Source organism: Astyanax mexicanus, chromosome 6 (genome assembly GCF_023375975.1).
Source record: "Astyanax mexicanus isolate ESR-SI-001 chromosome 6, AstMex3_surface, whole genome shotgun sequence".
NCBI classification, from domain to species: Eukaryota; Metazoa; Chordata; class Actinopteri; order Characiformes; family Acestrorhamphidae; genus Astyanax; species Astyanax mexicanus.
The window spans coordinates 32,203,867-32,227,453 of NC_064413.1; the positions used below are offsets into that span (position 1 = coordinate 32,203,867).

General features: G+C 37.4%; 2 protein-coding genes across 2 annotated transcripts; one reads left to right on the forward strand and one right to left on the reverse strand.

Annotated features, from left to right (window-relative positions):
- The first annotated feature begins 1,080 nt into the window (after positions 1-1,080).
- Positions 1,081-19,672, forward strand: gnl2 (guanine nucleotide binding protein-like 2 (nucleolar)). The gene is made up of 16 exons (XM_007251792.4): positions 1,081-1,272; positions 2,980-3,064; positions 3,227-3,321; positions 4,235-4,374; positions 8,075-8,259; positions 8,402-8,468; positions 9,222-9,380; positions 10,233-10,346; positions 13,018-13,146; positions 15,245-15,349; positions 15,453-15,611; positions 16,704-16,811; positions 17,352-17,878; positions 18,193-18,278; positions 18,933-19,012; positions 19,205-19,672. The coding sequence occupies exons 1-16, from the start codon at positions 1,209-1,211 to the stop codon at positions 19,337-19,339; spliced, it is 2,238 nt and encodes a 745-aa protein (XP_007251854.3). The 5' UTR covers positions 1,081-1,208; the 3' UTR covers positions 19,340-19,672.
- On the reverse strand, positions 19,669-23,152 carry dnali1 (dynein, axonemal, light intermediate chain 1). Its single transcript, XM_007251791.4, has 6 exons — positions 22,926-23,152; positions 21,987-22,108; positions 21,727-21,896; positions 20,766-20,941; positions 20,480-20,644; positions 19,669-19,770 (listed from the first exon to the last, which is right to left on the reverse strand). The coding sequence occupies exons 1-6, from the start codon at positions 23,004-23,006 to the stop codon at positions 19,711-19,713; spliced, it is 774 nt and encodes a 257-aa protein (XP_007251853.3). The 5' UTR covers positions 23,007-23,152; the 3' UTR covers positions 19,669-19,710.
- Positions 23,153-23,587: the final 435 nt, after the last annotated feature.

A 23,587-nucleotide genomic window follows, 5' to 3' on the forward strand; every position in this document is an offset into this window, starting at 1 on the left:
AAGTAAGAGTGTTAAACCAACCGTAATATGTTTTATGCTTTAGATTACAGTACCACATTTATCTTTGAGGACAGATCTGCACACTCTTGGTATTTTAATCTCAGTGTTTTCATGAGGGAGAGTCACCTGGAATAGTTTTCTTAGCATCTTGAAGGAGTTCCTGGAGGTGCTGAACAATAGTTTCTGCTTTTCCTTCATGCTGTGAAGCTGCAGTTCATCCCAAATCATCCATCTCAGTTGGGTCTAATTGAGACTAACTTTTTTCCATCAGAATAGAGCATAAACCAGCCAATGTATAGCTTTACAAGCCAATGAAACAGTCGCTTAGCCCCGCCCACTTCACTGAAAAAAACGGCAGCTCATGCATTAGAGTGTCATAAATTCATAAGTGATAAGTTAAAGGAGGGTAAACAATCACAAGGAAAGCCATGAACAAGACTTTGTATCATAAAATAATAATAAACATTATTAATTAAGTTTTCGTCCATTTTTCCAGTTTTTGTTTTTTCATCTCTGCACCTCACAAATGAATTTTCAGGACATATAATAATAAAAAGCCTTTTCTTTATTTACTGATTTTTCCTTTTTTAATTTTGCAAGGATTATAACATCAGATTTATGTTACAAGATACAAAAATGGACAAATCTGAAAATCGAGAGAAGATTCTCTACAATTGAGAGATTGTTTTCTTGAAATTCTGTTTGCGAAAGACTGAAATGAAAAACTTGATATTGAAAAATTGGATGAAAAACTTTTTTTTCATTCTACTGAATAGGAAAAAATAATAATTAAGTTTTATACCCAATTTTCTATTTTCAAATTTAGCTTAATACAGTCAGAAAATTAAACTGCTAAATGTACACTGACCTCTAAGATTACTGGGTGTCTTAGAGCTTTTAAAGAGGGAAAACTGTGAACAAAAAGAAATGTGTGGAAAAAACAGGCAGTTGCAACGTGTTTTTGACTAGTTTCACGATAATAAACTCAAAATTAAACGCAATATTTCCTACTTATTTCACAGTCATATTTTTGTTTGACCAGGTTCGTCAGGCAGTCGCTCGGCTGATGACGCGTTTGTGCGCGTTTCCGCCGGGCTGCATGTGGACCTGCAGGGTAACACGTGTGAGTGAGGGAAGAGAGCGGAGCGGATCTGTCCGATTAATCACAACAGCAGGACTCCTATAGACCTGATCAACATCTGATCAACATGACCAAACCCAAGTTTAAAGGCAGGAGCTCCATAAACCCCTCAAACTCCAGTTCAAACCCCGGTAAGATACGGGTTTAATCATTTCAGCCTAGATGTAAACAGCTAGCGTTAGCCAGCAGGCTAGCTGTGGTCCGAAAGTGCATAATGCTGAGATTACTGACTTATGAAATCATGCGGGATGTATTTATGTGTATTTGTAGGATTTATACAATTTATTTTCGCGTTTCTGCTATTGTGTATTTCTGCGCGCGAGCTGACGTTTTGCTAGTTTTGTTAGCTAGCTTAGTAAAGTCACGGAGTCTAAAGCGTCAGCTAACGTAAGCTAAATGTCTTGATTTGCATCTATTTCTTAACGTAAGCAGTTTTTCCTGTCAACGAGCAAAGTGTCCGGCTCTAATAGATCGTTTATTGTTTATTATTATTATTTTATGATAAAGTCTTGTCTATGGCTTTCCTTGTGATTGTTTATCTTCGTTTAGCTCATCCGCAATGAACTGATGTAGCTAAGCTAGGTTTAGCTAGCTTTACCTAGCTAACCTAAACATCTCTTTTAAGTATGGTTGGTGTTAGAATCAATTACTACCAATTATATGATCTGAATGGAATATGCGGTATCTAGCAGGTGGCAATAACTATAGATCAGCCATAACTCTTGTCATGAATATTCAGCTTTAAAAAAAAAAAGAGACAACTTAAAAATGCTGAGTTTCTTTGATTTTACCTAAATAAAAACCTCTGGAATATAATCAAGAGGAAGATGGATGATCACAAGCCATCACACCAAGCTGAACTGCTTGGATTTTTGCACCAGGAGTGGCATAAAGTTATCCAAAAGCAGTGTGTAAGACTGGTGGAGGAGTGTGATTAACTGTGATTAAGAACCAGGGTAATTCCACCAAATATTGATTTCTGAACTCTTAAAACGTTATGAATAAGACCTTGTTTTCTTTGCAATATTTGAGGTCTGAAAGCTCTGTGTCTTTTTTTGTTGTTTCAGCCATTTCTTATTTTCTGTAAATAAATGCTCTAAATGACAATACTTCTATTTGGAATTTGGGAGACATGTTGTCCGTAGTTTATAGAATAAAACAACAGTGTTCATTTTACTCAAACATATACCTATAAATAGCAAAACTGAGAGTGAATAGAGAAACTGAAGTGGTCTTTTATTTTTTGCCAGAGCTGTATATGAGCACTTTGTAGGGTCATAGTCTATAAACTATAGGACTAAAGCTAGTGTGTTTCTCTGTATACTTTCTTAGCCTTTTTTCATTCTGTTCCTAAATGGTCAGGATAATCATACAGCAGGTATTACTATTTGGGTGCATTGACAGTGACATGGTTGTGTGTTAGTGTGTGTTGTGATGGTGCATGGTGGATCAGACTTAGCAGTGCTGGCGGAGTGTTAAAACACCTTAGTGTCACTGTTGGACTGAGAAATATCCAGTCACACACAGCAGTGTCTTGTAGGCAGCGTCCTGTGGTCACTGATAAAAGACTAGAAGATGACTAGCACAAACTGTCTACAAGGTTCTACAAGGTTGTTTGTGGTATTGTGTAATAGAGTGGACAGTGAATGGACAGTGATTAAAAACTCTCAGTGTTTAGAAAAGATCTACTTGTACCCCCACAAACACACTAACACACATGCCAGTTCTGACCACTGAAGAACGATGTGTACAAGTCTACAGTATAACACTATTTTATGGTTGTCTGTTGATATGAATTTTGCTCAACAGCTTCTAATTAACATCTCTTTTTTTTCTAGATCGAGTAAAGGGGACTGGAGGAAACAACATGAGGGACCGGGCCACTATCAAGCGTCTGAATATGTACAGACAAAAACAGAGATGGTAATCTTGGCTTTTATTCTTTAATGATGACACAAAATCAGTCTGTGTTGTGCTGTTTGATCACATTTATAACTATAAAACAGAATTATACAGTATCTTCCTGTACACTTTTTTTTACTTAACTAACAAGTATTTGTTGTTTTTTTTGTATTTTCTCCCCAGCAACAATCGGGGTAAAGTCATTAAGACATTACAGTACCAGTCCACTGTGGCTCCTGGAACTGTAGCCAGAGTTGAACCCAACATCAAGTGGTTTGGTAAGTTTATTAACTGTTTCATATGTATTATAAATTATACTGTTTATGAGGTACAATTATGTTACATCACGGTACAATTACATTGAAAATACTGCATCACTTCTGTTTGGCTTTAACTGATCCAAATTAACCTGTCCAGTTTTGTTGCACATTTCTGATGGAAGAGATAAGACCTTATGCCGACAGTTTGTGAAAGAATGCAAAACTTTTTTTTTTTATCTCTGTTTTGGGTTTTTTGACACGTTTTGAATTTTGCTATAGTTTTTCTTACATTTAGCAAAAAAAAATATGATGAATGGACCTATAGAAATGCTCCAAATTGACTTTTTGGAGACAAATTGTATATGAACTTGTTCAACACTATGCATAAACTTACAACTCAGCAATTAAAAGCAACTTGAGTAAAACAAGTCTGTAATGGTGCAGAAATTATCTTCAGGGGTAATATTAAGATATACCTGCTTAATTGCTGTGGAAATTCACATGAATATGAGAAATGTCACACAAAATCTGAAAATTAACAACAAAGATTAAACTTTTTGTGCCATTACCTTCCCCATATATTGTATCTATTTCAAGAAATTAAAAAAGTCAGAATTTGTGCAGTTACAGGATCTCAAAAACCATGAGTACACCCCTTACATGTCTGCAAATATTTTATTATATCTTTTCATGGGACACTATAGAACGCCATAGAAATTACACTTGGCTTTAACTTAGAGTACTAAATGTATAGCTCGTATAGCAGTATAGATCTACTGTTGTCTAAAAACTCAAAACACAGCAATTAATATCTAAAAAGCTGGCAACACAAGTGATTACACCTACTAGTGTTTAATTGTGATGTCAGGCCCAGTGAGAGAAAACGTTGGACTGCTTTTTAACCTGTCTATCTCCTCTGATGCTTCTGCAGCTAATACTCGGGTCATCAAGCAGTCGTCCCTGCAGAAGTTTCAGGATGAGATGGGTGCAGTGAAGAAGGATCCATACAGAGTGGTGATGCGTCAGAGCAAGCTTCCCATGTCTCTGCTGCACGACCGGATTAAAGCTCATGTATGTATACACACACACTAGGGCTGGGCGATATGGAAAAAAATCTTATTACGATATAGTTTTTCATATCAGCCGATATCGATATGTATCACGATATAAATCAAATCACTTTCTGTTACACTTAAAGGTTTCTTTTTTACTCAGAAGTGACAGAATAAGGGAGTTATGGCCAAAATCACTAGCAGGCTCAGAGCCTTGTGGACAGACACTAGGATGTTAACATCTTGCCAGGTGGGTACAGCTTTTAAATTAATTTTAAAAAGGGGACAAATATATAAACTAAAAAATATGTAAGACCCTTTACATTATATGTCTGTTTAATTTAAATTGCAATAGCACTTTATTTTTTTTTAATAAAATTATATTTAATCAAAAGATCATTCCCCTCCCTGAATGCAGGCAACTACATAAAGCAAAATACAAGAGTATATCACAGTGTTCATTTTGACAGGTGATTTTGATACAGTCTTAGTCTTTTCACTAAAATGTATAATAGTTTTAGTTACATTTTAGTCTATCGGATATTATTAGTTTTAGTCACATTTCAGTCTAGTTTAATTTTGGTCATATAAAAAGTATGTATTACATATGTTTTACTGTTTTTCTATTTTCTATTTGTTGTAATTTTAGATTATTTACTGCTTATGTTTTTTTTTAATAAGAGCCTTTAGGTTTTTTTTACATTTAAATTAAGCTAACATTTAAATATTTTAAAGTAAGTGACCTGTAATGGAGGTGGGAGGAATAAAGTCAAGTTTCTGAAATGATCCACTTCTACTGCAGTACAGATTTATACTAACATTACTGGCTTTCAGTAGACTAGACTTACATTACTTAAGTGTATTTAAAACTCCAGTTCAGTAACAGCAATGTTTAGCTCAGTTCAAATACAGCTAGACAGATTATATAATCTTCTGTATTTAGTAAAATATCCAGCATAACAGACTCTCTATCTGTTAAAAACTATAAAACACAAAGACAGAGGAGAATGCTGCCCTCAGGGTTTTCCAACAGAAACAGTGAGAGTTAGGAAAAAAGATGGAAAGTGCTTCCTTTCTGTGTGTTTATATACTAACCCCTCACTCGTGCTGAAGTTAACCTTAATTTACACGAAACGTGGATTAACACGGCTAACGTGCGTTACCTATTAGTTTATTAGAATGTAAAAAGCAGTGAAAGCATCTTAGCTAATGATGACAGATTGCACAGATCCCTTTTACACCGTAAACATCGCTAACTTTAAACTGGAGACAAGCTAATCTAACTAGCAGCAAACAGAGCAGCGTTACCTGCCTTCAGAAATCTGAACAAGCTCACCTCTCTAAATATCTTGGAGACGCATGCCTCATATTTAAGAGGTGAGTTTTCCAGTGTAGCGCCGCTGAATAGTATAAATGAAGTTTATCCAGTAAATGGGAGAGAAGGAGCCGCTGTGTGAGGAGTTCAGAGTGGAGGGGCTCGGGGGGTGGGGCGGAGGGGGATGGTGGAGAGGGGGATGGTGGAGAGGGAGGGGAGGGGTTGTACTGGGCTAAGCAGCAGTTCAGCGTGCTGCCTGATCTCGTGCTGCGCCTGTTCACAACGCTACTTAAACGGGAAATAGAAAATTTAGTTTATCGAATTTCTCGCCCCGACTTATCGCGATATATAGTTTCCTCGATAACTATCGATATCGTTTTATCGCCCAGCACTAACACACACACATACTAAAGCCGTCCTGTTGTCTTTTTCTATTGATCACTTGTTGAAAGCATCTGAATCATGCTGTATGTTGAACATGAGCCTTTGCAATGAGATTACATCCAAAAAGAGGATGCTAATGAAAGCGTATGTAATGGGGGGGTAGGCTGGGTACAGAATAAGAGCTGCCAGGACCAGTACATGCTGTACAGTACAAAGAATCAAACTACAGATCTCCATCATTGTGGTATTGTGGAAGTCTTTACTGCGTTATGGAGTGATTTATGTATTTTAAGGTGAGATCAGTGCGGAGGGAAACCGTTCTCTGGCTTTTCTAAACCTTGTCTCTGCCAATACTAAAGAATAGAGAGAGTAAAACATGCTTGAAATAACACTTAGCGTTTTGCTTGGTTCCTCATGTTCCCTCAGCAAATGTTGTTGACTTTCAGTGGGATTTTTTCCCCCCTTAATAGGTTCCATGTGTTAGTAAGACCTTTTAGGGCTCAAAGCAGTGAGAGATGAATGTCTGCTTCCCTTTCGTTCTCCTTTTCACACCCATGTCCCTTTTTTTTTTTTTTAATGTCTCAGGGTTCTGGTAGGGAGAAAAAAAAACTGATGTTATGCCCTGTTGTTGATTTTAATGCTTGCATTGATTTGTGGTAAGTCTCTGTAAGCTTTGACCAACTGCCCATAGCTACTCTGATCCAGTGTGTGCTGGCCCAGTGTTGGCCAGCTTTCAGAAATGTGTGTTTGTGGGTGTCAGCTGGGCATTATCTGAACACGTTTTTCTTTCTGCTGCCTTGTATGTGTGTATGATTGCCACAAATCAGGTTGTTACTGGTAATCGGTTTTGATTGGAACATTTAATTTTATTGAGAAATAAAATATATCTATTAAAGTTATCTGTTTTGACAGGAATTTTAAATTGCTTGTCCAGTATGAGCATTACTACCATTATGCCTTATTTCCATTTTAGAGGTCATTATGGGTCTAAAATTGGTCTGGCACACCATTGGACCATCGTTTGTTCTTGTAATTTACGTGTGGACTTGGGTATGAGAAAGTTATGTTCTAGGAAATTCTTATTTTCTAGTTCAGGTCTGGGTTTTAATGGTGTCCCTCTCTAGAGGGACTGGGATGGTGATTTGAGGAGATTTTTGTTTATGGACTTTCAGTTGGGTATGTTTGTATTTTTTCAGATGGTTCCTTTGGTAGTTAAAGAATACAAGTTTTACTCAATGGAAATTCCAAAAGCAGTTAGATATTGACCCTTTAATGCACTGTACTCCAGCATGCTGATTGAAATGAAACAGGAAGTTTTGACTACAATGTGTCAGATCAAGGTGTCGAGGTGTCCATCGTTTCAGTACAGGTTAACTTAGCTGATCTTAGTGTCCTCTTTGGTTTAGGCCACCAGGTTTCCTGTTTGAGAACTCACTAATGTCTTCTTGATTTTAGAAGTACAGCGTAAAAAAATTGAGTGCCACTTGGGTGGATGATGGATTGGGTGCAAAATGTTCTTGTTACTTTACTTAAAAGTTCTTTGGTGTTCAGAGAGACAACAGCCCCCTAATGGCTCGAATGGTTTTATACACACTGGTTTTCTGTATTTTGAGATGGATCTTTGTTTAAATATTGCACAGTGTTAATTATGCTCTAACTAAATGCTTGGTTTTAATTTTGTACAAAAGAGCTTTTTAACACAATGCAGCTGGCCATAAGTTGTATTTGTGAGCGTACTGCCTTCCAGTGCCTCTTCTGGTTTGCGGCTGAGCTTCCCTGGCCTTGGAGAGTCTGAGAACCGATCGACTTAAGAACTCTTAATACAGTTCAGACGTCAGTCAAAGCTTTAGAGAAGGGCCTGGGGTCGTGATGGATGAAGTTGGGGAGAAGAGAAACAGGGTGGGCAAAAAGCCTAACATTTCTCATCTTTCTCTTTTTTGTGAAACTACATTTGTTGTTTGTCTCGTGAAGCCAAACTAGAAATAAAGCACTAATAAAGATGTTCTTTTCATACTTTCAGAACTCCAAAGTACATATTCTGGACACAGAGACGTTTGAGACCACATTTGGGCCTAAGGCTCAGAGAAAGCGGCCTAATCTCAGTGTGGGGGAACTGAAGGAGCTGGCGGATAAGGCTGAGGCTTCAACTCAGGGTTACAGCGCAGAGAAAGACCGTGACCTGGTGACTGAGGATAGTGGTGTCCGGTGAGAATTAATGCCCCATTAATGTCATTTAAAATTTCTGGGCAAAGTTGCATGTCATATTAGTCCTGATGTAACAAGGATGTGTGTTTTTTGGGGTTTTTTGGAAACTAAAATACAGATTTTGTTTTAAATCTTTTTTTAGGGAAGAAGTGCGTGAGGAGATCTTCAAGAAGGGACAGTCAAAAAGGATATGGGGAGAACTTTATAAGGTAATTAATTGATTTGACTACCATTATGTAGGTTGTTAGTGAAAACTCCTTTAGGTCTGTCACACGTAACAATTTTTATATTGTTCCCGAAATTGTTGCAATAAACAATTATCATTTTAACACAATTTTAAGGCCAGTTTACTTTTGAGTAATAAGATATCAGTCACTAACTGAAATATGAATAGGAGTTCTCACAAGACTAATCTCAGTTTCTGTTTATGGATAGATTCCTGCCCTTGAACAAAAAGAGCCAATCATCAAGCTAGTGGGGAAGGCACTCTCGATGTGGAGATATGCGCAAGCGCAGTAGCAAGACCAGGCTGAAATTGGGCATTAACAAACCAAACACTATATGTACGGTTTATGGTGTTTTGGTTACATTTAATCAGTATTTATAATTTATGTTGTTAAAATTGCCATTTCCTTTTTGGTTTTTGGAGACTTTTCTGTTAAGACTAATACTAGTAATAATAGTATGGGAGATGTATACTTTTCTCCCATGCTGCAGTACACTCTGTGTGTATAGAGATGCTATTATTGATGCACTTGCTATTATTGATGTGATTGCACAACTAGCTAAAATATTGGTGAAGCTCATTCATACTGTATTTAAACAGAAATTCAGAAATGTCATGTCCATGTATCTATATGTTATACGATACATTGAACAGGTAACTATCGTGGCTCGTCTGGGCTTTATCATTAAAGTTCCTTTAGCGTCACAAATTGTCTTTACCTCTTGACTCTTTGCAGGTAATCGACTCTTCAGATGTTGTCATCCAGGTGCTGGATGCTCGGGACCCCATGGGCACCAGGTCCAAGAACATAGAGACCTACATAAAGAAGGAGAAGTCCTGGAAACACCTTATTTTCGTGCTTAACAAGTGTGATCTTATTCCCACTTGGGTGACGGTAAGCCTCTATCTAATCTAGATATGTTAGTGAGTGTGTGTTGACCTTTTTTGTTTGTGGTTTTTTTTTTCTACAAAATAGATTGATATTTGTCTGTGTTTTTGAACGTCTATTTATCGCTTTTATTAAGTAATTGTGTAGTGTCAGCGTTCCTGTTTTAACTTTGTAACCTAATCATGCAGAAACCAGAGCCAAATCGGTGCCCTACATGTAAAAATGTAGATCATTATATATAAATGCAGAGCACTTTTAAAGGGAACACAATTTGACAAGGTATTAAACAAATGAATGTTGCAGTCTCCCTCAGGGAAGCTGCACACAAATTTACAAACCATACAATACAATAAATTTCTTGCTCTTCTGTGTCTTCTAGGATACATATTTTGTTTGTTTGTTTGTTTGTATTTTGTATTTTCAAATCAAGCTGAACTGCTTGAAATTGTGCACCAAGAGTGGCATAAAGTTATCCAAAAGCAGTGTGTAAGACTGGTGAAGGGGAACAGCCGAAAAACCAGGGTTATACCACCAAATATTGATTTCCGAACTCTTAAAACTTTATGAATATGAACTTGTTTTCTTTGCATTATTTGAGGTCTAACAGCTCTGCATCTTTTTTGTTAATTCAGCCATTTCTGATTTTCTGCAAATAAATGCTCTAAGTGACAATATTTTTATTCGGAATTTGGGAGAAAGGTTATCTGTAGTTTATAGAATAAAAAACAATGTTTACTTTACTCAAACATATACCTATAAATAGCAAATCAGTTATTAGGTTTAATATTATGGTTTAAACATCAGTAGTGGTTCTCACTAACATAGTAAAACAAATGTGTGTGTGTGCTCCCTCATCAGAAACGCTGGGTTGCGGTGCTGTCTCAGGAGTACCCCACCCTCGCCTTTCACGCCAGCCTCACCAACTCTTTCGGCAAGGGCTCTCTGATTCAGCTCCTACGGCAGTTTGGAAAGGTGAGCTTATTTGCGAGCTGTTCTCATGTATGTGCTCCTGTTCTACTGAAGCAAACAGCAATGAGTAAAGAGGCACAACAAAGCCAAGCACACTGCACTTATATCATACTGATTGGTGTTTGAAGATGTTATCAGTTATCTGGTCCATAAAGGCAGCGGAGCAGAGGCTTGGAGAGCACTTTGGCACCTTTCTCCCATCACCTTCACAGCTACTGGGCTCCACTTCTGTCTTCACATCTGCTTCAGGGCTATTTTTGGGACTTTAACCGTAAACAAAGACTTGGAAGCACACAAAAGAAGAAAGGTGCTTGTTGAAATATAAATTCAGTTGAAAGTTATACAACAGACGTACTTCTAGCCTTGGGAAAACAGCAGCTCACAAATATCATGGTTACCCGGAGAAGGTTGTAAATCCAGCCATCTAATGACTTTAAAGAGGCTTGCATAAGGTGTGTATCAAATAGCTTTTTTCCCTTTGGTCTCCCCCCATTACAAAGGTTTTAGTCATGAAAAGTGAGTGGAAAGCATTCAGATGTAACTATTTTTGTTGATCTTTTTGCAATGGAGTTCAGGCCTTAGTTATTTTTATATGTTCTGGCTGAGACTGAGGTGCAAATAGTTTGGACTGTGCTAACAAGGCAGCTTGTTGTGCAGTGATTTCATTTTTTCATTGATGTTCCTGAGTTTTACATGGTTATCTTTAAGTCAGGAGGCTTTTGTTCTCATTCCATCTAAATACAAGTTCACAGTGGAGCAAAATTATGATGTGATGTTGCAACATGGAACAAATAGCACAACACAGACTACATGACATGCACACAAAAAACTAGAACAATACAATTAGCATATATAAATAACAGTTCAATAAAGAAATACAACAGACATTAGACACCTAATAGATGAAACCGTGCATAAGGTGGGACAGTGGGATAAGGTGCAAAGGCTATGTTATATACTATGACACAAGTATACACACACCTTCATTATTCCATCTATTATTTTTACTACAAATATACTTAAAGTTTTCCAAATAGCAACATTCCACCATTTGTTTGAATGTTTTTGGATTCATGCCAAACACCCACAAAATAGTCTTTTACATCTGAACATCTGATTTTCGTAAAATTTAAACAGCAAGTCTGTTAATTCTGTGACCTTCTTTTTTATATTTAGCCAGAATCATATAGTTCATAATCATAATCATTTATTTATTGTTTTTTTTCCCCCATTTTCTCCCCAATTTACACGGTCAATTACCCAACCCACTTATTAGGACTCCTCCTATCACTAGTGATGCCCCAACACACCAGGAGGGTGAAGACTAGCACATGCCTCCTCCGATACATGTGAAGTCACGCACCGCCTGATGCAGCATTGATGCACTCTGATGGCAAGCTACATGAACAGGATTCGAACCAGCGATCTCCTGATCATAGTGGAAGCGCTTAGCCCGCTGGACCACTCAGAGCCCCTGAACTTTTAGTTTTTATGTTTGCCCTTGTTTTGAGGTAGTTATCTAGTAGGGGTGTCACAATTTCGATATTTCATCGAAATTGATCGAAATTATGTCATGGTCTCGAGCCTCGAAGTCAAAAAGAGGATTGACGCACGCTACGCAAATGGCGCAGCACACTGTAGCCGACGTCGCGGACATTGTGACTGCTCAAAGAGCAGCCCTTTCTCCAGAGAATGTGGACATTCTCATCTCCTTAAAGAAAAACTTGAAAATATAAAAATAACAGTTGTTTTGTCTATCCTCAAATATGTTAATAGTTTTGGTACCTTAAGGAGGATCTTTCTCTCAGATAAAGTTAATAATATATCTTTGTTAAAGAAAAAAACTTGTAATTCTCAGGGACCGAAAAAGTCTTAAAGTCTTATTTTTCATGTTAAACTGTTATAGTAGGATAGAGTTCAGTTTGTTAAGGCTCCAATTGTTCTATTATTTTTGTATGTGACTGTTCCTGTATTTGTTTTATTATTTATTTTGTTATGTTGCACATTGCTGTTTTAATAGTGCACACTGCTGCTACCAAAAAAGCCACTAGATGGCATTACATATATATCTTAAATATTTTTTTTTAATTTGACCATTAGTGCCTAATGTGGTGTATTACAGATCACTTGTATCACTTTGCATCACTTATATCAAGCCCACCTTTTGAAATAAGCCTCTGTGCTGTAAAAAATAAATAAATAAATCGAGAATCGAATCTAATCGTGACCCTAAAATCGGAAATAAAATCGAATCGAGGATTTAGAGAATCGTGACACCCCTATTATCTAGACATTTTTCTTTGTTTTGTTTTTTGTTCCTCTAGTTTTTCTTTTCTTCGTTTCTTCATTTCGACTCTAAGATTATCAAATTAAACTGCATTTCTTGAACCTAGATTTAGCCCTGCTGGTTGTTTTTATTTCTATACATTCATGTGTCAATCACCATGAAGTCTGAAATGGCAACTCAAACCTTTTTCCAGCATTTTAGTTCAGTTGAAGTGTAGAAGAATAGTCTTTTTCCAAAATATAACTTTGGTATTGATGATCGTGCATCACATCTTTAATATAATTGATGTATTTGTAGAATTTGCAAGAATTTAGAAGTTGAACTGACAGCCCGTTTATTTTATTCATTGTTCTAAATCTTCTTGTACAACTTTCTGTTCCTCTACAGCTCCACACAGACAAGAAGCAGATCAGCGTAGGTTTTATTGGTTACCCCAATGTAGGGAAGAGCTCCGTCATCAACACCCTGCGCTCCAAAAAGGTCTGCAATGTGGCGCCGCTCGCTGGTGAGACAAAGGTATGATTTATTGAGATTGATTGATGAAATTTTCTAAGGAAATGTGTCGTGCCTTTTATTTGCACACTTTGATTGCATGCTAGTTCATTCTTCTTTGTTTGCTAGGGTTTTTCTTTGTAGGGAGCTTGGTGGTGTTGTGCTGATGTGCATAATTAAAAATCGTTAGTCATATCGTAGACATTGAGCGACTACGCATTTGTTGTTACACATTAGCTTAAACAGTTTTGACACTGTTTATTGCAGAGCACACTACTGATCAAAAGATTATACGCAATAAGGCACAGCAGCTGTTTGTGACATGTGTTAACATTTTGAATGCCTTAAGCTTCCAACAAGTCTGTTTTGGACACAGCAAGCTTGTATTTATGTCTGTGTGGGAAAGTGGCCTGTTTACCTTTTCCCAGCTTGTCAAACTTTACTTCTCACTGTACAAACAGATAACGGAAATTATATATATTTTTCTTATGGACTTCCTCCTACAGTTGGACAGGACATGCTTTACACATACATTTTTGGGCAAGCTATAAGAAACTGAAACACTATTGAAAGTGAAAAGCATGTGGACTGATGCGATACAGTAATTTTACAGGGTTCTACAGTAATACACTGTGTCCTACCTGCTTCACCAGAGTTGTATAGTGCAGTTAGCAGCAACCCAACACCAAATTAGCACAATAGAGGCCATACTCCCCCTATTACAAAACAGTACAGCATCATAATTATTTCACAGCTGTTTTACAGATTTTAATGTGGAAATGCTGCATAAGTTTGCTTTAAATTATTAAATTTAGACTGAAAGCAGATAGAGCTGTATTTATTGTAGGTTTAGTCAAACAAAACAATTTCACATTTTTCCTAACTTCATTAGCCAACTTCATTGTCTACTCAAAACAATCTGTCACATTTTCAACACATTCACATGACAGAAGTCATGGGATAGCAGTGTGTAAACTGACCATGAAGTGATACCTTAGGGAAGGGCTTGTGAACACTCAAACCTGTATAAGCTGTGATGGTTTGTTATCTTGTTAGTGAAGCTGAATATTGGCCAGATAGATGGAACATTTGATTTTTCAGCTTCAACAGTTTTTCATAGCAGCCTTTTCAAATCATAAACTGAGCAGGGCTGAACAATATGACCTCAAATTAATATCAGTATTAATTAAGCAATAATACACTTGGGTTTCGTGTTATAATGTGTAATATTGGCATGGCAGAATGCCGTAGATCAGCACAGCAGCTTTATATCACAGTTTCTTTTATCGCTGTTTATTAAAAGATTTTGAGATCTGTTTGGTCATAAAGACTCAGAGTTAAAATAGTTGCATTGCTGCTCCGTTTGTAGCTGCGCTGTTTGGCTTATAAGCACTGCATGCTTGCTAGGTTGTGTGTGGCAGAGTAAAACATGGAGAACTTCGTTTACAGTGCATTACCGGCTGATAACAGAACTCGTAGAACCTTTCGGACAATCACATTGCAGGTTCACAACTAAGTGTGGTATAATTGACCTTCATTTTGAGTACGATTAACAAATAATTGTTTTAATGAACAGCAGACTCAAAAGTTTTTCTTTGGCTGCTTAAGTTGCTCAGATTGCTTGGCAGTAAGATCCCTTAGTGTTCCTCGATGTTCCTCAGTGTTCCTGTCAGAAACTGGTAGTGTGTTTTGAAAGGAACAGTACACAAACACACAAAATGAGGATAGTATTAGCAGATTTTAAGAAAAAGAATATAAAAGGATAAATAGCTATTGCGATAAAATCAGTTATTTTAATTACACAATGTCGTTGTTTGTTTTGAAAGTCAGTTTTGATTAATTCATTTTTAAATAATTGCTAAGCCCTACAGCTGGGCAGTTTAACTTTCTGTGGGGTAATAAAATGGCCCTAGATGCTAATTAATCTCAACTAATATGTTAATTAAAGTTAAAAGCAGAGAAAACACTAAAATGTGCCTCCAGGATCAGGGTTGAGAAACATAAGGTTAGAGAACTAGGCAAGGGACCAGAAGGGCAGTAGTTCCTTCCCCTGCACCCTGCATAAAGAATGGGTGATCTGCTGATCCCTTAATCTTAATATTTATTCTGTCTTGCTTCTTAGGTTTGGCAGTACATCACACTGATGAGGCGCATTTTTCTGATTGACTGCCCTGGCGTTGTGTATCCTTCTGAGGACAGTGAGACTGACATCGTGCTGAAGGGAGTGGTAAGAGATTGTTGTCAGTCTCAGTATGGCTTATATGGGTGTTTTTTTTCCTCTGTATTGATTCACCAGATCACACTGTGTTCTCTCGCACTTTTTCACCCAGGTGCAAGTGGAGAAGATACGGAATCCAGAGGATCACATTGGAGCTGTTTTGGAGAGAGCGAAGGCTGAGTACATCCAGAAAACCTATCGCATCCCGTCCTGGAGCTCAGCCGAAGACTTTCTGGAAAAGCTGGCCTTCCGGACGGGGAAACTACTCAAGGTCTGGCTTCTGATTGTGGAGGATCGCACGTTAAAGTGCAGTGCCAGCTCAGTGTTTGTTTACTCTGTGCTCCCAGTAAACAAGCCCAGTTTCAGACGTGCTTCAGCATGCCAATGGAAGAAGTAGAACCCAGAATTGGTCTGGAATCAGTTTGAGCTGCAGTTTTTTTTTTTTTTTTTTTTACTTCTGATTGATAATGAAAACCTGCTTTTAACTATGCGAAAGTTTTCAATTTAAATGAGAAAGGCATGATAAGTGTTTATAAAAATGGAGTAAAAGGTAAATGAAAATAATAATTCCTGCATGCTTTTGTAGCTCCTGCTGAATTTTGGCCAATATTAGTCAAGGGTTGCATGCATCTGGATTGGGAAAAAAAATTAACCATGTGGCACGGTAAAGGTAATCAGGCTTTTCTCATAGATAGGGCCCTATGAAATCCATTTTATATATTTGTTAGGTTGTGTTTATTTTCTCTTCTTCTTCTTGAATATATCTATTGCAGAAATATGTCATTAACTACAGGTATACACACAGAAAGTAAATAGCATATTTAGCTAAATTATTTTGATTATTTTCTTTGCTTACTAAAATAAAACTGAAGACGTTTACACCTGTGGGCTTGCAGCCACAAAATAAGTGTACAAATCATCCTACACAGTATAGTGTACAGTAATACACTATTATTTTTCAGGTGTTTGAAAATATATAATCAGATCTTTCCTAATTTTGCACATTTCTGTCTTTATATCTGAAATCTCAGTCATATCATGTTTTAGCGTTCATAGCATAATGAAAATCATGGGGCCCAACATAGGTTTGTGGAATTAGTTTAATTCATTATATATTCCATAAAGCATGTAGTCATTCTAGAGTATTTAGCTAGAGTTTTGTTCCAATATGATTGGGCTGAGCAGCACCTTATCTAGGTGTGGAAAAAATGTATGTGTGATTTGGTTATTTTGTGAACAATGCATTAGCAACTGCTCTATTTTCACATATTGCCATGCATACCTTTTATATTTTTTATATATTTAAAATTTTAGCAATGTCTGATCTTAAATACAAAGTGTTAGTATCGAATTTGTTTTATAGGGAGGAGAACCTGACCTGCCCACTGTTTCCAAAATGGTACTTAATGACTGGCAGAGGGGGCGCATCCCATTTTTCGTGAAGCCACCTGGATTTGAGACGGATGAAGAGGTAAACCTAAAGAATGCTATTATTGTGCAATGTTCTGATTTGATTAAGAGCACACAATGAATTCTAGGGCTGGTTATCGAAACTGGATACCAAAAAGGAACAGAGTACCAAAAAGTTGTGCCTGTTTCTCTCTCTCTCTCTCTCTCTCTCTTTCTCTTTCTCTTACTTTCTCTCTTTCTTACTCTCTCTATCTCTCTTACTCTCCCTCTCTCTCTTACTCTCTCTCTCTCTTACTCTCTCTCTCTCTCTTTCCCACTCTTTGTTCCAACAAGATCCAAGAGTATATTTTTATTTTATAAGAGTGTATTTTTTGGTTGCAATTTAGAACAAGGTATCAAAAAAGTACCGTTTGGTATCGGTATCGAAAGTTTTAAAATTATACCCAGATCTACTAAGTACCACCCAAAAAAATTGTGCCGATATAAAATATTTTTGATAATTTGATATGGCCTTTTTCTGCTCAGGTGTACAAAAGATTTGCCTCAGTCCTATCCTTTCACATGCCATACATACGTATATATTTTTTGTCCTTTTTCGCAGGGCAAGGCACTAGTTCCAGTGGGCACATCTGAACTGGAGGCAGAGCAGCATGTCTGTGAAGATGGGGATGAGCAACAGTGTCCAGAGACAGCAGAGGCCACTGAGCAGGATATGCCACTGCAGCAGAGACAGAAACATGAACAGGTGCAAAAGATCCTGGCCAGCGTCAGACAGAACTTCGGCAAAATTAATGTGGCGCCGGAGTTCAGCGAGGAGGACCTTGTGCCAGTAGAGATGCCTGACCTTTTTGACTGTTCTGGATCAGAAGAGGATGAAGGAGAAGAAGAAGAAGAAGAAGAAGGAGAGGGGAGTGAGGAAGAGGAGGGAAAGGAGGAGGAAAAGTTGGAGAGTGGGGAGATTGAAGAGCAAAAAGAAGCAGAGGATGAAAAAGAATTGTCTGCAGCTGGATCTTCAGCCAAAGCAGAGGGCAAGAGTGCACGCGAGGTGAACAAAGAGCTGGACGAGAAGATCTCCAAATTGAAGCATTTCCTGGACCGTGCCAAATCCAAGCGCTTCTCTGCTATCCGGTCTGTATACCCCCTTCATTTTTCCTCTCTCTCTTCATGTGTGCTTTCCTTTGTTCTAACAAGGTTGTCCATGGCAGTGAAAGCAGGCTCGGGTTCTGTAAGGTGAACTTGTGCCCTTTTTTCCGCCTCCAGACTGGCAGGAGCACTGGCCTCGTCTGATGATTTATGTTGTATTTTCCAGTATGTTCTGCGTCATTGCCTTGTTGTTGTTTTCAGTCCGTGAGGCTGAAACAGACCTGGCAGCACCTCTGAGACCTTGACAATATGTTGGGTGTCCTGTAAGTAATAAGGTCTCTGTTTTTTGTGTTAAATAGTATTCCCAAGGGCCTTTCTGAGAAGGTTTTTGTTTCAAGTGAAACGAAAACAGAACAGAAGGGCATGAAGAAACCACAACAGAAAGGTAAAATCGATCTATTTTTTTGCCAATACACCAACTACTTTTTTTTTATTTTATTGTAAGGCTGCTTTCCAGCATAGTGTTTTGATATTTTTAAGTGTAAAAACAAACCAAGAAATCTATCAGATAACTGTGCAATTGAATCAAGTGTGTTTGCCAAAAATCTGTGGTTGGCGGGTTATTTGCTTGTTATATATTTTATATGACGTATGCTCAAATGTTTTTTGTTTTTTTTTGTAAAAATTTTCAGACTCATTTAACCTTATGCCAGATATCGATATAGTGTAGAAATAGATATTGGCCAGTGGTCACCAACCCTGCTCTTCGAGAGCTACCGTCCTTACGGTTATACTTAACACACCTCTTTCAGAATATAGAGAATATTTTATAACACATAAAAATAGTCTTATCAAGTACACTGTAGGTTTACATACTATACATATGGTTCTGCTAGATTCTTGCTGTTCTTTAAAGACTTGACTAAATCAGATTTGCTAGCTTGCATGTGGCCACCTCTGACTGATAAACACATCAGGGGAAGGGACCACACATCTACACACGTTTTCTGGAGCAGTGCAGATTCAGCTTGATCAGAGATTGGTTTGGTGTTTCTAAAGAGCAAACAGTCGCACTCATCAGCTTCTCTTTGTTCTTCAGCTGTGACGCATATCGGCAGAAAGAGGAAAGCTCTGGAAGACGAGGAGACGGCGCGGCCGACCAAACTCACATCTAAAGAGGTACGTGCTGTTCTCCTAGATCCCCTACTGATGTCAGACATCTCATCCATCTATCCAGACACTTCAGATGGATGTGTGCTCTTTATAGTGTTCTAAGGGTAGAGAGAATGCTTCTGGTCTTCCTCAGCCCACATCACTCACATTAATCTTCTCTTTCTTCATTTTGTACTTACTTTTTTTCTCCTCCAACAGAAAAGAAGAATGGAGCGTGCCCAAAAAGTGAAGAAGATCGGGAATCGCTATTATGACACACACAACGTCAAGAACAAAAACAAGAACCGGAAAATGCCCACGGAAGGCAGTAAAGGCAAAAGAGCGAAGCGATAGGGCCGTCTGCTCTAACGCATGTCTTAGTTATGGACTTGGTTATGTTCTCGGACATTGGGTTGGGATGTTGAAAGATGTGTATGAAGAGCATTTACTGTGAGGGTTTGATTAATCTGTGATTAAATTGCCACTTACAGATGCACTTTATTCAAAACATCATCCTTCCACCCACATATAAATGATGGTTCTGAGTCACTACACCTACAATTTTGATCTGTGGTCACTGATTACCTGAGTATTTGTGCCTTAAGAAAATGTTGTTGTTCAACAATATTCAAACTCTGGGTGTTCTTAAGGATGAGTGAAATCATTAATAAACTATACAGATGTGTACATGTCAAACTTTATTAATATGCTGGGATCAAATATGATTATTCGCTGATTGCTGATGATTTTCCTTTTTGGGGGGTGATGATTTCTTCCAGATGGGCCTAAAAAAATAAAAAATAAAAAAAAATTAGTGCTTATACAAAGTATTCACCTCCATGTTTTTCCCCTCTTTTGCTAGTATACACAAGTATAATGTATATATTGTCAATATAAATGTTAGTTTATACAATACAAGATAGTCGGTTAAATAAAACCATATACTGTAAAATAAGTGACTGTATAAATACTGACCCCTTTAAAACTACTGTACCTAATTTAACAGAGGTGCAATCAGTAGATGTTATTAATTTTAGAATTGGTGGAATGGAGATGACTTGAATGCAGTGAACGTTTAAACTAATATATATATACCTGTTTGTAAAGTCCAGTCACTTATAAATTAGTATTCCTGGCTACAAATATAACATCAAGACAAAATAACATTTCGTAGAAAAAAGGTTAACAAGTGAGGACTCGGGAGATGGATACAAATTACATCATTAAACAACCCTTAAACTTCGGTTAAATTTGTCATCATAAAACGTAACGAGTATGGCAAGTAAGAGACTACTTTTACATTCTATTCACATTGCTTTTTCATTTAATTTACATCACTGTGTGGAAATTACTTTTCCCTTTGACTATGTGTTTTCCTCATTTAAGTAAGAATAAAAATGAAAACCATCCAAAGGAGTGAATACTTTTAGGAACTGTACATTTCAGTGTCATACTAAGACAGCATAAGAAGCTGACTGATTGTCATGGATGTACCTTTAGTTGCTGGTTGGTGCGCTTGAGAAGCTGGACCTGTGCCGTGTGCTGTTTCTCTTCAACCTGTCGCCGCTCAGCTTCTTGCCTCTCGATTTCTTCACATTTAGCCTTCTGCTCATTTACCTGCCTTTCCAGATCCTTATTCTTGTTCTCTAAGTCTGCAATCTTAAAGTACAGCTCAGTTACGATTTTGTTTACAGATAAGATATACATAGTACATAGTCTCAGACTAAGGCATTTCAAATAAAATAAAAAATATATGAGAAAGGCAGACTGATGTACTTACTCTCTGCTTGCCTGAAGGCTCTTGCTCAGCCTGTAGGGCCTTCTTTATGCCAAAGGTCATACCGCTAGCATGCAGGGTCTGATAGACTGTGTTGGTCATACGTATCTCATCTCGCACTCGTAGAAGTAGCAACCCCCTCTCAGGACAGTTGATGCTAATCTGCCTGATTAACTCATCTAAAGGACAAATAATATGTTTTTAAATGAGCTGTGTGTTTACATGTCTTGCTATTGTGTATTTCACAAGATTGTGAACCTATGGCCCTAAAGTGATTAAAGAAAAACATTGAATAATATAGATCATAAATCATTCCTCACTTTCTGCTAGTAAAGTACAATGCCACAAGCAAAGCAATGCTTTCAAAAAAGTGGCCAATTGTAGGGTAAATGAAATTGTCTACATTTCATTCATTAAGATACAGTAAGTTATGATTGGAAGCAGATGTCTTAAGTGTTTAAAGCTTCTAAAAATTCACCACAAAAACTACATAAGATGGTTGTGAATAAGTTGTCTGAGCGAGGCCTGATAGTTGGTGCCAAATGGATGGGAAACTCCATTTTTAAAGTTATGCGCCCATATAGCATTCATTTGATCCAAAGTATCACTAGTGAAGAAATATCAGACAGAATTACTAGCCAATTCTAGCCAGATGCCTCCAGTCACTATCATTACCACCTTCAATGAACAGCGCAGTGCTTGGTAATGATTGTGATTGGCAGCATCTGGCTAGAATTGCCTTAATGAACAGATAAGCATCCATATCCATATTAAATGCATTAGACCCCATATGTATATACTGCACCTCAGAGCAGCGTTCTTTAGTATCCATGGGGCATGGAAAAAGACACAATACAAACCCTATGTCCCATGACATCTGGCATGCCAGTATACAGTGCTATCAGTGTCTAGTAACACGTGTACTGTATTAAAAATTCCTCTGGCTGCTGTTTTGTAAACTCACCAAAGCACTGTGAGTAGAGCTCACTGCGCACTGGGCAGATGCCTTTTTCTCTGGCCTGTCTCTGCTGCAGTTTCAGCTCCAGCTGCTCCTGCAGGTGAACCACATCCATCCGTGTGGCAGGAGTGCTGGACACCTGCTGAATCCAGCGCGTGTTGTTCTCTTTCCATTCCCTGCAATATCGGTGCTTATAACCGTTAAACATGAACACATTATGAAGAGCTGTTTTAGAAATAGAGCAGAAGAGGAAAGACATATCTTACCTTGGTGGCAGAATTGCATTGAGTATCTCTTCAGTTTCTGCAGGGGGAGACTTGGGTTTAGGTGGAGGCGGGACGGGCCCAGATAAAACCAGCTGCTGTGGACTCACTTTCAAAGGTCTAGCCTAGATTCGTTGTTTGTTTGATAGAAAAAAATATATAAATGGGATAGTTTATGTACTTACAGGCTCAAGCATGGGTTCAGTAAATATTTATATATTTTTAAATTGTCTTTTCCCACTTCCATTGAATGTTACTGTCATTCTATTAGATCACCACTTAAATAGCTACAACAGTGACAAATTATGTTTATCCATACAATTACATTAACCATCACAGAAATATTAGAAGAAATATTAATAACGTACATGAACATACTGGATCTAACATTATTTAAACCCTTCCAACAAAATCTAAATATTAGCTACTAAGTTAAGAATCAGTTAAAGTTATATTCTTTGCTATTGTTATTGTGAGCTGCCTCATAAAAAAAATGTAACTTTTAAGTCTATATATACACATATTTCAGTTTGTAGCATAAAAAAAGAAAATATAACTTCATAACCTAAATCATTATCATGAACATCATTCCATTTTTTTTACCGAATCACAAAAATATTAAATGCTCTAGAAATTATTTTACTACAGAACAGAATGAGCTCATCGACTCAAACGTAAAATTCAATGAATGAGTATAACTTTAACTAAATTATATAACAAAAAAATAAATTCATATATAAGTATTTGTTAATGTGTTAATATATATGTAGAAGTTAGTATTAGTAAAAGAATACCATTCTGCTGTAAATAAAAATCAGCAAAATGGGGTGTAAGTTACAGTTTTAGATAAAATGTATAGGTTATATAAGTCGTTTTTCAACAAAAGTCAAGACCTCCAATTTGTTACTTCGTTACTTAACTCAAAGGTTTCTTACAGCTTACCCTAGGTGATTTGTTGTCTGTGGTCGGTGTGATCAGCGCCGGAGTATCATACTTCAGCAGAGAGTCGGGGGGAGGTTCCATTTTTACAAAGTGAATTTTAAGTAAAAAAAAAAAGTTTCAGTAACGTTTCAGCTCAGAGGAAATTGAGTATGAGAACTGTTTACATTTACTATGGCAACCCTGGAGACCGTGTGAGAAAAAAAACAACAACCGGTGTTACAGCAAAATCCGGTACCTAGAGGGAGCTGTTTCCTGATATGTTTTTCAAATGAGAGTGCCTCACTCAGCTGTTAGTAAAAACTGTCCCAACATCAAATTCTTCGTTCATTTACAGCTTATGTTAAAACTAACACATGAATGGCTGGAGTGCACATAAGGGTTCGCTCTGACAACGCAGTTTAGACACTTTTGACAGATTTTACTAAAAATCCTTACAACATTTCATAGGCCTTGAATGGTTAGGGTTCTAAATCTACACTCACACCGATAATAAGTGAAAGGTGTACTTTTCTACACTGCAACAGCACAGTACAGGCTATACGAATATATTACAAACAAAGAAATACGTATTTAATGTAAGTAAAGTTGAATACAAACCATACGTATAAAACCATAACGCTGAATCAATTATGATTCAATGGAAAATCGATGTGCACAAATAA

What these genes read in the sequence shown, in the direction of transcription:
- dnali1 (XM_007251791.4), bottom strand. Translation starts at nt 23,006, where the DNA reads ATGGAACCTCCCCCCGACTCTCTGCTGAAGTATGATACTCCGGCGCTG. An exon ending in CAGACAACAAATCACCTAGG is followed by an intron (nt 22,109 to 22,925) that starts GTAAGCTGTAAG and finishes CAACGAATCTAG; the next exon opens with GCTAGACCTTTGAAAGTGAG. An exon ending in AATGCAATTCTGCCACCAAG is followed by an intron (nt 21,897 to 21,986) that starts GTAAGATATGTC and finishes CCGATATTGCAG; the next exon opens with GGAATGGAAAGAGAACAACA.
- gnl2 (XM_007251792.4), top strand. Translation starts at nt 1,209, where the DNA reads ATGACCAAACCCAAGTTTAAAGGCAGGAGCTCCATAAACCCCTCAAAC. An exon ending in ACTGAGGATAGTGGTGTCCG is followed by an intron (nt 8,260 to 8,401) that starts GTGAGAATTAAT and finishes ATCTTTTTTTAG; the next exon opens with GGAAGAAGTGCGTGAGGAGA. An exon ending in TATGGGGAGAACTTTATAAG is followed by an intron (nt 8,469 to 9,221) that starts GTAATTAATTGA and finishes GACTCTTTGCAG; the next exon opens with GTAATCGACTCTTCAGATGT.